The sequence below is a fragment of the Anabrus simplex genome, chromosome 3 (genome assembly GCF_040414725.1).
Source record: "Anabrus simplex isolate iqAnaSimp1 chromosome 3, ASM4041472v1, whole genome shotgun sequence".
Classification (NCBI taxonomy): domain Eukaryota; kingdom Metazoa; phylum Arthropoda; class Insecta; order Orthoptera; family Tettigoniidae; genus Anabrus; species Anabrus simplex.
In genome coordinates this window covers 222,491,729-222,505,263 of record NC_090267.1, presented here as the reverse complement: position 1 = coordinate 222,505,263, position 13,535 = coordinate 222,491,729, and the positions used below count along the sequence as shown (strand labels likewise).

General features: G+C 37.7%; 1 protein-coding gene across 1 annotated transcript in view; it reads left to right on the top strand.

The window, feature by feature from the left end:
• The window catches only part of htt (huntingtin), a 900,697-nt gene that overhangs the window by 786,869 nt on the left and 100,293 nt on the right, over window positions 1-13,535 (top strand). Inside the window, exons 40-41 of the mRNA XM_067142878.2 lie at window positions 3,706-3,829; window positions 10,214-10,341. Coding sequence (XP_066998979.2) covers window positions 3,706-3,829; window positions 10,214-10,341 — 252 coding nt within the window. The remainder of the gene's footprint in view (window positions 1-3,705; window positions 3,830-10,213; window positions 10,342-13,535) is intronic.

Below are 13,535 nucleotides of genomic sequence, written 5' to 3'. Positions count from 1 at the left end.
TGTAAAAGATTGGAAATTATATTCCAGACAACTTTCGTTATGTACAGATTTTTGATACAATGAATATTAGTGGAGAAATGTGACCTTTACTGCCTTGGCCTTCATAAAATTACTGACTGATTTTGTTATTATTGTGACCATTATAATGTATGAGACAACTCCACTGGTTGCTAGGTGTATTTCATAATGTGCTACTTTCAGAGATGGAAACAAGCAATTGTCCAATTTCATTTTAAAACCCTTTTCAGATCTGCTTCTACATCCACAAGCACAACAGCCTGCATATTCTCTTCAGAACTCAGACCCCATGTTTATTAAACACACATTTTTGGTACTATTAAAATTAAAACAGGTTGCCTCCACTTTACTGAAATTGCATGAAGAGTGATTGTACCATGTGTGGAATACATACGTTTGAATCAACTGATGGGATATTTGATTAAAAGATGGCGGAGCCAATCAGAATAAAGCACTTGTTGGCCACACTGTACACATAGTCACTGTAGTATGCACGATGTCAGAGTATTCTTGGACTCACATAAGGATAGGGTTGCCTCTAAAGAGGGTCTCCTAATTCAATCAATCAATCAATCAATACTGATCTGCATTTAGGGCAGTCGCCCAGGTGGCAGATTCCCTATCTGTTGCTTTCCTAGCCTTTTCCGAAATGATTTCAAAGAAATTGGAAACTTATTGAACATCTCCCTTGGTAAGTTATTCCAATCTCTAACTCCCCTTCCTATAAATGAATATTTGCCCCAGTTTGTCCTCTTGAATTCCAACTTTATCTTCATATTGTGATCTTTCCTACTTTTATAGACGCCATTCAAACCTATTCGTCTACTAATGTCATTCCACGCCATCTCTCCGCTGACAGCTCGGAACATACCACTTAGTCGAGCAGCTCTCCTTCTTTCTCTCAATTCTTCCCAACCCAAACATTGCAACATTTTTGTAACGCTACTCTTTTGTCGGAAATCACACAGAACAAATCGAGCTGCTTTTCTTTGGATTTTTTCCAGTTCTTGAATCAGGTAATCCTGGTGAGGGTCCCATACACTGGAACCATACTCTAGTTGGGGTCTTACCAGAGACTTATATGCACTCTCCTTTACATCCTTACTACAACCCCTAAACACCCTCATAACCATGTGCAGAGATCGGTACCCTTTATTTACAATCCCATTTATGTGATTACCCCAGTGAAGATCTTTCCTTATATTAACACCTAGATACTTACAATGATCCCCAAAAGGAACTTTCACCCCATCAACGCAGTAATTAAAACTGAGAGGACTTTTCCTATTTGTAAAACTCACAACCTGACTTTTAGCCCCATTTATCAACATACCATTGCCTGCTGTCCATCTCACAATATTTTCGAGGTCACGTTGCAGTTGCTCACAATCTTGTAACTTATTTATCACTCTATAGAGAATAACATCATCCGCAAAAAGCCTTACCTCCGATTCCACTCCTTTACTCATATCATTTATATACATAAGAAAACATAAAGGTCCGATAACACTGCCCTGAGGAACTCCCCTCTCAACTATTACAGGGTCAGACAAAGCTTCACCTACTCTAACTCTCTGAGATCTATTTTCTAGAAATATAGCAACCCATTCAGTCACTCTTTTGTCTAGTCCAATTGCACTCATTTTTGCCAGTAGTCTCCCATGATCCACCCTATCAAATGCTTTAGACATGTCAATCGCGATACAGTCCATTTGACCTCCAGAATCCAAGATATCTGCTATATCTTGCTGGAATCCTACAAGTTGAGCTTCAGTGGAATAACCTTTCCTAAAACCGAATTGCCTTCTATCGAACCAGTTATTAATTTCACAAACATGTCTAATATAATCAGAAAGAATGCCTTCCCAAAGCTTACATACAATGCATGTCAAACTTACTGGCCTGTAATTTTCAGCTTTATGTCTATCACCCTTTCCTTTATACACAGGGGCTACTATAGCAACTCTCCATTCATCTGGTATAGCTCCTTCGGCCAAACAATAATCAAATAAGTACTTCAGATATGGTACTATATCCCAACCCATTGTCTTTAGTATATCCCCAGAAATCTGATCAATTCCAGCCGCTTTTCTAGTTTTCAACTTTTGTATCTTATTGTAAATGTCATTGTTATCATACGTAAATTTTATTACTTCTTTGGCCTTAGTCTCTTCCTCTATCTCGACATTATCCTTGTAACCAACAATCTTTACATACTGCTGACTGAATACTTCTGCCTTTTGAAGATCCTCACATACACACTCCCCTTGTTCATTAATTATTCCTGGAATGTCCTTCTTGGAACCTGTTTCTGCCTTAAAATACCTATACATACCCTTCCATTTTTCACTAAAATTTGTATGACTGCCAATTATGCTTGCCATCATGTTATCTGCTGTTTGAGATTATAACTATGAAATAGTCACTAAATGTGGTTTGATGGAGCTGTGTGCAAATGAGAACAGGAAGATTGCTTTTTGTATTGACTCTGAAGATGCTGTTAGAGATCAGTCTTCTAATTACACTGGAACATATACAGGTACTCTGTTGGCCATTGCTCTTCATCTGTTTAATCTGTTTCATGTACATACATGCTGTATATTACTCCTGATAGCTTTCTTACCAGGGTATTTCTATATGCTTCATATACATTATCTCATTAAGAATTAATGTTCCCTAATTATTTCTATTTCCCTCATTAATCTGGATTAACTTAGACTCTAGGTTGTCCGAATTAATGAATGTCCAGATTAAACAAAATAACTTACAAAATGAGCCAAGGTACATATTTAAACACACTGTTCAGTAAAAAGAACATGTACAGTACAGTATTTTAAATTAAGAAATACAAAGGGTATTTAGTATACAAGATATACGGTAATGCAATACAGTATTTGGCCCTACATAATACAGAATAACTAGTGCTGTATAGAATTAGAACATGGCAATTAAGGCACACCTCTATTGACCACACTTGATATGCTTATTGGTTTGAAGAAACTGCTGATCTTTTGTTGTCTTCCTTTGACATTAATTTCTTTAATAATTAACTTGTGCACATGCCTCAAATGTTCGTAATATGCAGATATGTTTTCATCGTTGCTATCTTCAATATATTTAATGTCAGTGTTTAGATGATCTTTAAATTCACTAAGTTTTGGCTTAAGAGTTAATAATATCATCGCCGTGCGGTTAGGGTTGTGCAGCTGTGATCTTGCATTCGGGAGATTTTGAACCCCACTGTCAGCACCCTGAAGTTGGTTTTCCGTGGTTTCCCATTTTCACACCAGGCAAATGCTGGGGCTGTACCTTAATGAAGGCCACGACCACTAACTTTCCAATCTCCCACCCTTCCATCGCCGAAAACCTTCGATGTGTTAGTGCGCCATTAAACAAATAGAAAAGAAAAAAAAAAATCACCTGCTTCATCCTGGTCATATTCATCAGTTTCAGAGCTTTCTGTGCTCATAACTCAGCTTTATGCATTGCATTTATGTATTATTATTATTATTATTATTATTATTATTATTATTATTATTATTATTATTATTATTATTAAACTGTTGTCCGGATTAAGCAAAGTCCGGACTAATGGGGTCCAGATTAATGAGGTTCTACTGCATATATATTGTTTTCATAATACTCATTAGCATATTTTCAAGAAATAACGAATTGTACATATTACAGAATGACCCTACTTGGATGGATCAGCCGTCAACAATTTGAAGAGACTTGGATGGCCTTACTTAGTGTTCTAAGCTCCAACCAAGGAGAAAATTCAGCACCAGAAGAAGTTGCTGTTATGGTGCAGGTAAATATCTTTTATGACTTTAGATTTACCATTTAGAGACGTGATTGCTAAGTGACATAATTGCAGCCATAATTTGAATCACAGGAAAAGCATGTGGAGTTATTGAAAATTAACCTCTATATGATTCAGATTCCACAAAAAACTGTAAGTTCACAATATCAATACTTAATATCTCCTCCAGTTGATTCCCATTTTAAATCTTGAATTTTCCTTTTTTAAGTTTTCATTACTCAGTACCTCTCCATATTTATATCTTTAATTTCTATTGCTCTTCTCTTTTCTCCCTTTCCTCATGCCATCACATTTGCTTTGCTTTCCTACTCACTAATTCACCATTCTTCCATCTTCGCATTTACTACATCAGGCTATTCTTGGACTCTTCTCACATCCTTTTCTCGAAGCACAGTTTCATCTACAAACAGTATTGTGTTCATTCATGAGTTTCCTTTGCTGCCCTCCATGATATCACAATTATAGACAGTGAAAGCAGCCATGCATTTCATACTTTCAGTAATTTGTAGACCAAAGCTGCTGTTTCTGATGCTGCTCAACCAACAAGTTTGGAAATCTCATGATTTACATCTGAAGAGCCCAACTGGTGGCCATGATCATTAAGGCGTCAAGTCTGTATGGCCTGATACCATGGTTGGCCGGTTCGAGTCCCGTTGGTCGAAAGAAATTTCACCAATAGAAGATTGGCCAGCAGGGTAGTAAAGGTGGTTGTATACAATTTTTAATCACTAGATTGTGTGCCAAAAGTCTGGATTCAGTTCTAAACCTCTTCTCAGTGCTCATATGGAGTGAGGGCATATGATGCTGTTGATGGTGATTTGTCCACTATGTTAAAAGCCATATCATAAGATACATCTGAAGACCTAGTTGGCCCGTGGTTTCCCATTTTCACACCAGGCAAATGCTGGGGCTGTACCTTAATTAAGGCCACGGCCGCTTCCTTCCAACTCCTAGGCCTTTCCTATCCCATTGTCGCCATAAGACCTATCTGTGTCGGTGCGACGTAAAGCCCATAGCAAAAAAAAAAAAGACCTAGTTGGCTGTTTATAAGGCAATTCTTTTGTATGCCTCAGAGACCTGGTGCCTATACAGTAGAACCTCAATAATTCTAAATCAGTTAATTCAAAATCCCACCTATTTCAAAGAAGATCTCATTCCCGGATACATGAGATATGGTTTTGCATGTTACTTAAATTGTTTAATTAAAAATACAGATAATTCGTAGTTCGAAGTACAATCTTGACCCCATTAACGAAATTCAGACTTTTAATTCGAAACTGCCTTTACATTTTAAAACAGTAGTATGTTACAGAGTAATTTAAATTCAAAATTTATCTGCACCATGATAGAACACGTCTGCAGAACATGCAGTGATAGCTTTCTGCGTCTACAGTGTACTCATAATTGCTAAGTTTGAGTGAAATTGGAATTCTTTTGTATTAAACGTTTTAAGGAATGCCGTAAGATCACGCTGCAGGCAGTGTGCGGAGAAACAGGATCGGCGAACACTGGCGATGCTGAAAGTTGACGAAAAAGCGTGGCTCATATAATCAGTTCGTAGGCACCGAACAATATTGTCATTGCTGATGAAACTGCATTGCTTTCTTTTAATGCTGTGGTCCGATGACCTTCGATGTTAGGCCCCTTAAAACAACAAGCATCAACATCATCATCATTTTAATGCTGAGCCCAAATGGTCTTATGGTTTTAAAGGAGCAAGTGCCAGCCGGGAAATTGTACACGGGTGGGGGTCATTGTACTATGTTGCAATGCACACGAGAGCGAGAGAATTCCTCCACTCATCATAGGAAAGTTCGATAAGCCACAATGTTTTAAGGGCGTCTAGCACTTTCTGTGCAAGTACAAGGCATCTAAAAATTCAAACGGTAGAGTAATCGAAAAGATAATGCATTTGCACATGGGAACCAGCATAATTTATCCTCGTCTTTGAATTATGTGATTTTTTTCTTTCATTGCGTGAGGTTATGTTTGTCAATGATTTATCCAAGTGCATTATTTGAACATTTGTAAATGCACCTTGTTGGATTTATTTTGGAAGTAGTTTTTTCCATGGCTTTTGAAAGGTTTAAACTGTGAATCAAGGTGATTGCATGCATTAATGGGTCTTGGAATACTTTGTGATGCAGCAAGTGTTTACATTTCTGAAGTACGAGAGAAGTGCCATGGCGGGAAATTGTACAAGAATAGAATGACTGTATTGTGTTGTCATGCAGAAGGAGGCAAGAGACTTTCTCCCCTTGTCGTAGGAAAGTTTGATTAGCCCTGATCTTTTAAGGGCATCGGGTACTTTCTGTGCAAGTACAGGGCATCTAAAATGCATACAGTACAGTAATCCAATGAATAAAGCACTTGCACATGGGAGCCAGCATAGATTTCTCTTAGTCTTTGAATCCTGTTTTTTTCTTTCTTTCTTTCATTGCAAGAGGTTATGTTTGTCAGTGAGTTATCCAAGTGCATTATTTGAATACTCTAAATGCACCTTCTTGGATGCATTTTGGAAATAGATTTTTTTCCATGGCATTTGAAAGGTTTAAACTGTGAATCAAGGTTAACTGCATGCAGTAACGGGTCTTAGAATATTTTGTAACGCAGCAAGGGTTGGCACTTCTGAATTACGAATTGGTGGTTAATTCAAAGTCACATAATTCAAAGTCCGATTTTTGAGTCCCAACGACTTAACAAGGTTTTACTGTATATACATCATATTTAATTTTTATAGAGTTTCCACATGAAATGTCTAAGGATAATTCTGTGAGTGAAGTGGCAAGATCATTTACCCAACTCCAAGGTTCTGCAAAGATCTAACATGTATGGCATGGAGTCTCTGCTAAGGCCAGCTAAGGTGATGTGGACATTTGGTGCACATGAATGATGTCACACCAACAAAATCTGTCTGTTACTCAAAACTTCAGAGTGGTAAATGTTGATCTCAACCATTTCCTTTGATAATGTCTGGAGGGAATGTCCGATGTACTCAGTGAGGTATCTAGCAGTGAAGTACCTCTTTGATCTTTCAGGACTATTTTATTCATTTACATGATTGCATTAATTAAAATTAATGCCGGCAAATCTTTAGATGATGATGATAAATTTCAGTAAATTTTGCAATCAGTGGTACCAGTTTCAAAAGCTAGGGAGCTGGTGGAAATTTTTCCTCCAGTAGGTGCCAATTATCGTCATGACATTGAAAATCTTGCTCTGCAAAGGATGAACTCCTTATGAAATTTTTGTACATAACCTTTTGTCCCTTGTTCTGAATTAGGCTATTAGGGAGGAAAGTATGGAACTGAGCACATTACATGATAAATTGGAAACTCAGCTGCGAGCTTTGGAAATCTTAGGAATTACCGCGAAAAATATGCTGCCATGTTATACCCTTTAGTGGAATCTTCATTGCTTGGAGACATGATGTTAGCCTGGGAAAGAGCACGAAACAACAGGAGTGAAGCAGACGAGCAGGATATTCTAGCTAGCCTACTGGCATTTTTGAAGTTAGAAGTTGAAAGTGAAGAACACTTTGCACTCGATAGATCTGGTTTCAGCTTAAGTTTTGATGCTAAGAGTTCTGCGTCAAAGGTAGATAAAGTACCCACTGCTGCATGTACTTTAGCAAGTAAGATTAAGTATTCTACTAAGAATGCATGTTTATGGTGTGATAAATCATCACATACTTTTGTAGAGTGTTTTAATGCCAAGAAGTTAACAGTAGAGGCCAAGAAGAATTTGCTAAAGCAAAAGGCAAGATGTTACATGTGTCTTAAAGCAGGACACAATGCTAAAAATTGTAAATGTTTCGTGAAATGTTTGATCTGTGATAAGCATCATGTTACAATAATGTGTCCACAGTTGTGTACGGAAGTAAGACAAGTGTCCAACAATGCACCCAGGGATTCTCATACCAATGGAACAGACAGTTTACTATCTCAGCAGGGAGGACAGACATTGCTACAGACACTTATTGTAACGACAGTATAGTAACTGGTAGAACGACACGTTTGCAGAGGGTTCTTCTTGATTCTGGCTCACAGAGATCATACTAGTACATCGTAGATCACATACCCAGAGAACTCAATCTAAAATGGGGCTGTACCTTAATTAAGGCCACGGCCGCTTCCTTCCAACTCCTAGGCCTTTCCTATCCCATCGTCGCCATAAGACCTATCTGTGTCGGTGCGACGTAAAGCCCCTAGCAAAAAAAAAAAAAAATGTTTAGGGGAAGAGACATTAAGTCATAACCTCTTTAATGGAGGCAAGTTGAGGGAACAGAAACATAAGGTCTATGAGATCAAATTACGAATATTAGACCAGAAATTTGAATGTTCAGGGATGGTGTTGTATCAAAGTAAAATATGCAATTTTGTTCCTCGACTGAAAAATCAGAAAATATTTTCGCAGTTGAAAGGAGCGAACATCACACTCACAGATCAAGTCACAATGCACCAGACATTAAAATCCTATTAGTTGCATAATGTCCGCAATAAACCTTGGACTGGCAATACCATGAAAATTGATGTGAATTTCAGTTTATGGGATCTGTGGGAACTAGACGTCATAGGAATTCAAGACCAAGCAGAACTGAAATCTGCTATTTGCTTTACATCACACTGACACAGAGAGGTCTTATGGTGACAATGGGATAGGAAAGGGCTAGGACTGGGAAGGAAGCAGCCATGGCCTTAATTAAGGTACAGCCTCAGCATTTGCCTGCTGTGAAAATGGGAAATCACGGAAAACCATGTTCAGGGCTGCCGACAGTGGGATTTGAATCCACTATCTCCTTGATGCAAGCTCACAGCTGCGCGCCTTTGTCCGCACGACCAACTCGACCGGTGCCCTGACTGTTATGGGAAGTATGGGATGTATAAAAACTCTGAGAAAAGGACTGGTAAAATGAAAGCATTGTGTGTAATTGTGTCTCATGTTATGAAAACTGGAATCTGTAAGTACAATAAATCTGTATAGAATCATAGTTTAGTATCGGTGCATTCTTGTAATGCATTTTCCATTTTTCCATACTGCAATAAATACTAACTCTCTTACATGTACCACTCACAAAATTATATCCATCAGTCACAGTCATCCCGATGATAGACATGCAGACATTTATATCTTTATCTTGAGGGCTTTTAACCTATGTTGTTCTTATTCTCGAACAAGCTCTGCAAATATGCTCTTGAATTACGTACAATGTAGTCTTTATTGGTACCAAAGTTAGGGTCTAGGCCTTTTCTTACTCTTCACCACTTGTTGACTTTTTGTTGATTTCAAGTACAGGCGCTGGTCCCACTGTGTAGGGGTTCATCTTAATACACATCTCTTCATTTACATACAACACACTACATTACTATCCACCACAGAAACGTGCAAAAGTGAATAGAGGCCCTGGATTTTATTTTTGGCCAGGGGATTGATTTTTACCTGGATCTGAGGGCTGATTCGAAGTCCACTCAACCTATGTGAGAAGAGGAGCTATCTGACTCTGAGATAGTGATCTCAGTCTAGAAAGTGTTGACTAATGGGTGAGAGGATTTGTTGCACTGTAATCTGCAGGCCTTCAGGCTAAGCAGTGGTTGTTTGGTTGCCCAAGATCCATCAGGGCTGTTGCACCATGGGATTTGTTTCAACTACAGGCAATGGCATTTTTTAAATTTCCATAGTAACACAGCAGTCGTATTGAAGAACATCTGTTATGTAATGCTTTTCTGGTCTTTTTCCTTTTTACTTGGGATCAGTACTACTTGTGGATTAAGTCCAGTTTTATGGCTGGATGCCTTTCCTCATGCCAACCCTGTATGAAGGGATCTATTCACTATTGCATGTTTCTGTGGTGGATTGTAATGTAGTGTGTTGTGTGTAAATGAAGAGATGTGTATTAAGAAGAACACAAACACTTTACCAAATCCAGAGAAATTAATCAGGTGCATCTAAATTCTCCAACCTGGCCGGTTATTGCATCCAGGGCCCTGTGAATTGAAGGCCAATATACTAACCATTTAGTCAAGGAGCCAGACAACATATGCTATATATTGGTTTGTTAAATGTAAGGGGGAGAGATTACATCATGATATTTTTTGGTTAAGTTGGTAGACCTATAGTAAACCACACTTACATAAGCAAGTTCCTTGCATAACTGAAGGTGGTAGAGTGGCATTATTGCGTTTGACTGAGGGAAAAATATAGCCAAAATAATCAGTCTGACAATAAGTTTTATGTAATTTGTTTTACGTCCTGAGGAAGTTCACTCCATGCACATGTGTGCTAATGTGATACATATATATACGTCAGTGATCAAAACATTGTCTGCTGTTTTCTCTCAATGAAGAGTGATGAATTATTTCTTACTCCTTTTAGGCCAGTTGTTTGGTAGTGCAGGCGATCACTGCTCTGTTGGTTCATACGTTACTTCTGCCAGTTCCTGGGAACCCAAATTCTAGTCGGCTGGTTCATCAACCTAGAGAAAAAGCCATCACATCACTCAGGTTTGTACTTCGTTCTTGTGTTTGAATTGATATATTCATTAATATTAACCTTTAGTTTTATAATATACTTCCCTGCCATTCATTGCTCAAACTCCAAGTCTATAGTGATCACACTAAATACCTTCGTAACTTGTATTCCCAGTAAGCACTGTGTGAACTCTTGTGCTTACACTACTCTCACTGTGACCTTGTTAACTGCAAAGTCTAATTATTATACCATAGGTTTCACCCTGCTTCTCCACTACTGTGTTCATTACACTCATTGCACAGGATCATTTTGAAACAATGCAGCACCTTGTGTTACACATGTGACTTGTCTCCCTTTCTTTTCTCCTTTCACTTTTAATCTTCTAATATGTGTCTTGCTCAGGTTATTATTGTTAATTGGTAATATCAAACAAGTTTGTATATGACACTTCATTTTGTTTGATTTTGTTTTTAACCCTGTATCTGTCATCTGTTCTGCTCTGTAATTCAAAAAATTATTTTATTCCTTATAGAATAATATGACACTTTGAGTTTCCACCTGTTCAATATTTTGTTACTATTCATGTTAAATAGCTATGTATATATATTTTTACAAGTTATGTTTCAGCCTAATTAGACCATCTTCAGCTGAAAATTAAAATCTACAAAGATATTTACAATTATTGCCATTAAGTGTGGTATGTTAAGAAACACTGTAAATAGTTGAAAACTAATTAAATTAATAGTACGGTGAGAATTATGAATATATGCGAGTGTTAAAAGTCACAAGTGTTTTTTATATTGTAGCACCACATTTTTATGTATATTTTCTCACAGCACATCATCTACTTCAGGTAGTATTGCTGGGCTGAGTGGCTCAGACAGTTGAGGCATTGGCCTTCTGACCCCAACTTGGCGGGTTCGATCCTGGCCCAGTCCGGTGGTATTTGAAGGTTCTCAAATACGTCAGCCTCGTGAGAGTAGATTTACCCACATGTAAAAGAACTCCTGTGTGGCTAAATTCCAGGACTTTGGCATCTCTGAAAACCGTGAAAGTAGGTAGTGGGACGTAAAAACAATAACATTATTAGGTAGTACAGTAAAACCTCATTAATTCAAAGTCGTTGGGACTCAAAAATCGGACTTCAAATTACGTGATTTCGAATTAACCGCCAATTCGCAATTCAGAAATACCAACTCTTACCGCGTTACAAAATGTTCTAAGGTCCGTTACTGCATGCAGTTAACCTTGATTCACAGTTTATACCTTTCAAATGCCATGGAAAAAGAACTATTTCCAAAATGTATCCAAGAAGGTGCATTTACAGTGTTCAAATAATGCACTTGGATATCTCACTGGCAAACATAACCTCACACAATGAAAGAAAGGAAAAAAAAGCACGATTCAAAGACAAGGAGAAATCTATGCTGGTTCACATGTGCAAGTGCTTTATTCATTGGATTACTGTACTGTATGCATTTTAGATGCCTTGAATTTACACAGAAAGTACCCGATGCCCTTAAAATCAAACTTTCCTATGACTCTATCCTTGTACGATTTCCCACCATGGCACTTCTCTCGTACTTCAGAAATGTAAACACTTGCCGCGTCACAAAGTGTTCTAAGACCCGTTAATACATGCAATCACCTCGATTCACAGTTTAAACTTTTCAAATGCCATGGAAAGAACTATTTCCAAAATGTGTCCAACAAGGTGCATTTACAGTGTTCAAATAATGCACCTGGATAAATCCGTCAACGGATAAATCACTGACAAACATAACCTCACGCAATGAAAGAAAAAAATCACACAATTCAAAGACGAGGATAAATTATGCTGGTTCCCCTGTGCAAATGCATTATTTTTTGGATTTCTGGACCATTTGCATTTTTAGATGCTTTGTACTGGCATGGAAAGTGCCCGACGTCCTTAAAACATTGTGGCTTATCAAACTTTCCTATGACGAGGGGATAAAGTTTCTTGCTTCCATGTGCATTGCAACGCACTACAATGACCCCCATCCCCGACCTTTGTACGATTCTCCGGCTGGCACTTTCTCCTTTAAAACCATAAGACCGTTTGGGCTCGCATTAAAATAAAGCAATGTAGTTTCGTCGGCAATGACAATATTGTTCGGTGCCTATGAATTTATTATATGAGCCACGTTTTTTTCATCAACTGTCGGCATCGCCAGTGTTCGCGGATTCTGTTTTTCCACACACTGCCTGTTGCGTGATATTACGGCGTTCCTTAAAAGGTTGAATGCAAAAGAATTCCGATTTCATTCAATTTAGCAATCATGAAGCGCACTATAGACCCACCGAAGTGAGTAAGTGCGGAAAGCTACCACTCCGCGTTCCGGAACACGCGTTCTATTATGACGCGAATAAATTTTGAGTTGAAATTACTCTGTAACATACTATTGTTTTAAACTGTAAAGGCAGTTTCGAATTAAAAGTCTGAATTTCGGTAATAGGGCCAACATTGTACTTCGAATTACGAATTATCCGTATTTCGAATTAAACAATTTAAATAACATGCAAAACTGTATCTCATGTTTCCAGGAATGAGAGCTTCTTCGAATTAGGCGGGATTTTGAATTAACCGATTTCGAATTATCGAGGTTCTACTGTATTTGTTTTCAGTAATTTTATGGAATGTCTTTGATCAGTGTGACTGTAAACCAGCTGAGGATGACCCTTGTGACTGTAAACCAGCTGAGGATGACCCAATAAGTGTCGAAACATATACTGGTGTAATAACAGAAAATACTTTTCCATAATGTAAAGTGTTTTTCGTAATATTGTATTGAAAAGTGGACCACATAAATTCTTCTAGAAGCATATGGGTTTTAAACTATTATTGGTTGACTAGATTTGTGGAGACAATGTACACTCCTCATAATTCTCAATTCGTTTTTAACTCTTTACTGTATTTTTTTAACATGCCACATTTAATGGTAAGTATTGTAAATATCTTTGTAGATTTTAATTTTCAGCTGAAGATGGCTTAATTGGGCTGAAACATGTCCTGAAGAAAAATATATAGACATAGCTATGTATGCAAGTAAGTCTTTAAACTATTATCAGTTGACTAGAATTATGGAGATGACGCGCCACTTCTTTCTTCCTGAATCTAATCAGCTTATAATAGTTTAGAGACAATTCTCAGTCTGCTTTTAATTTAATTAGTTTTTAATGATTTATAGTGCTTTTAAAGTGCCAC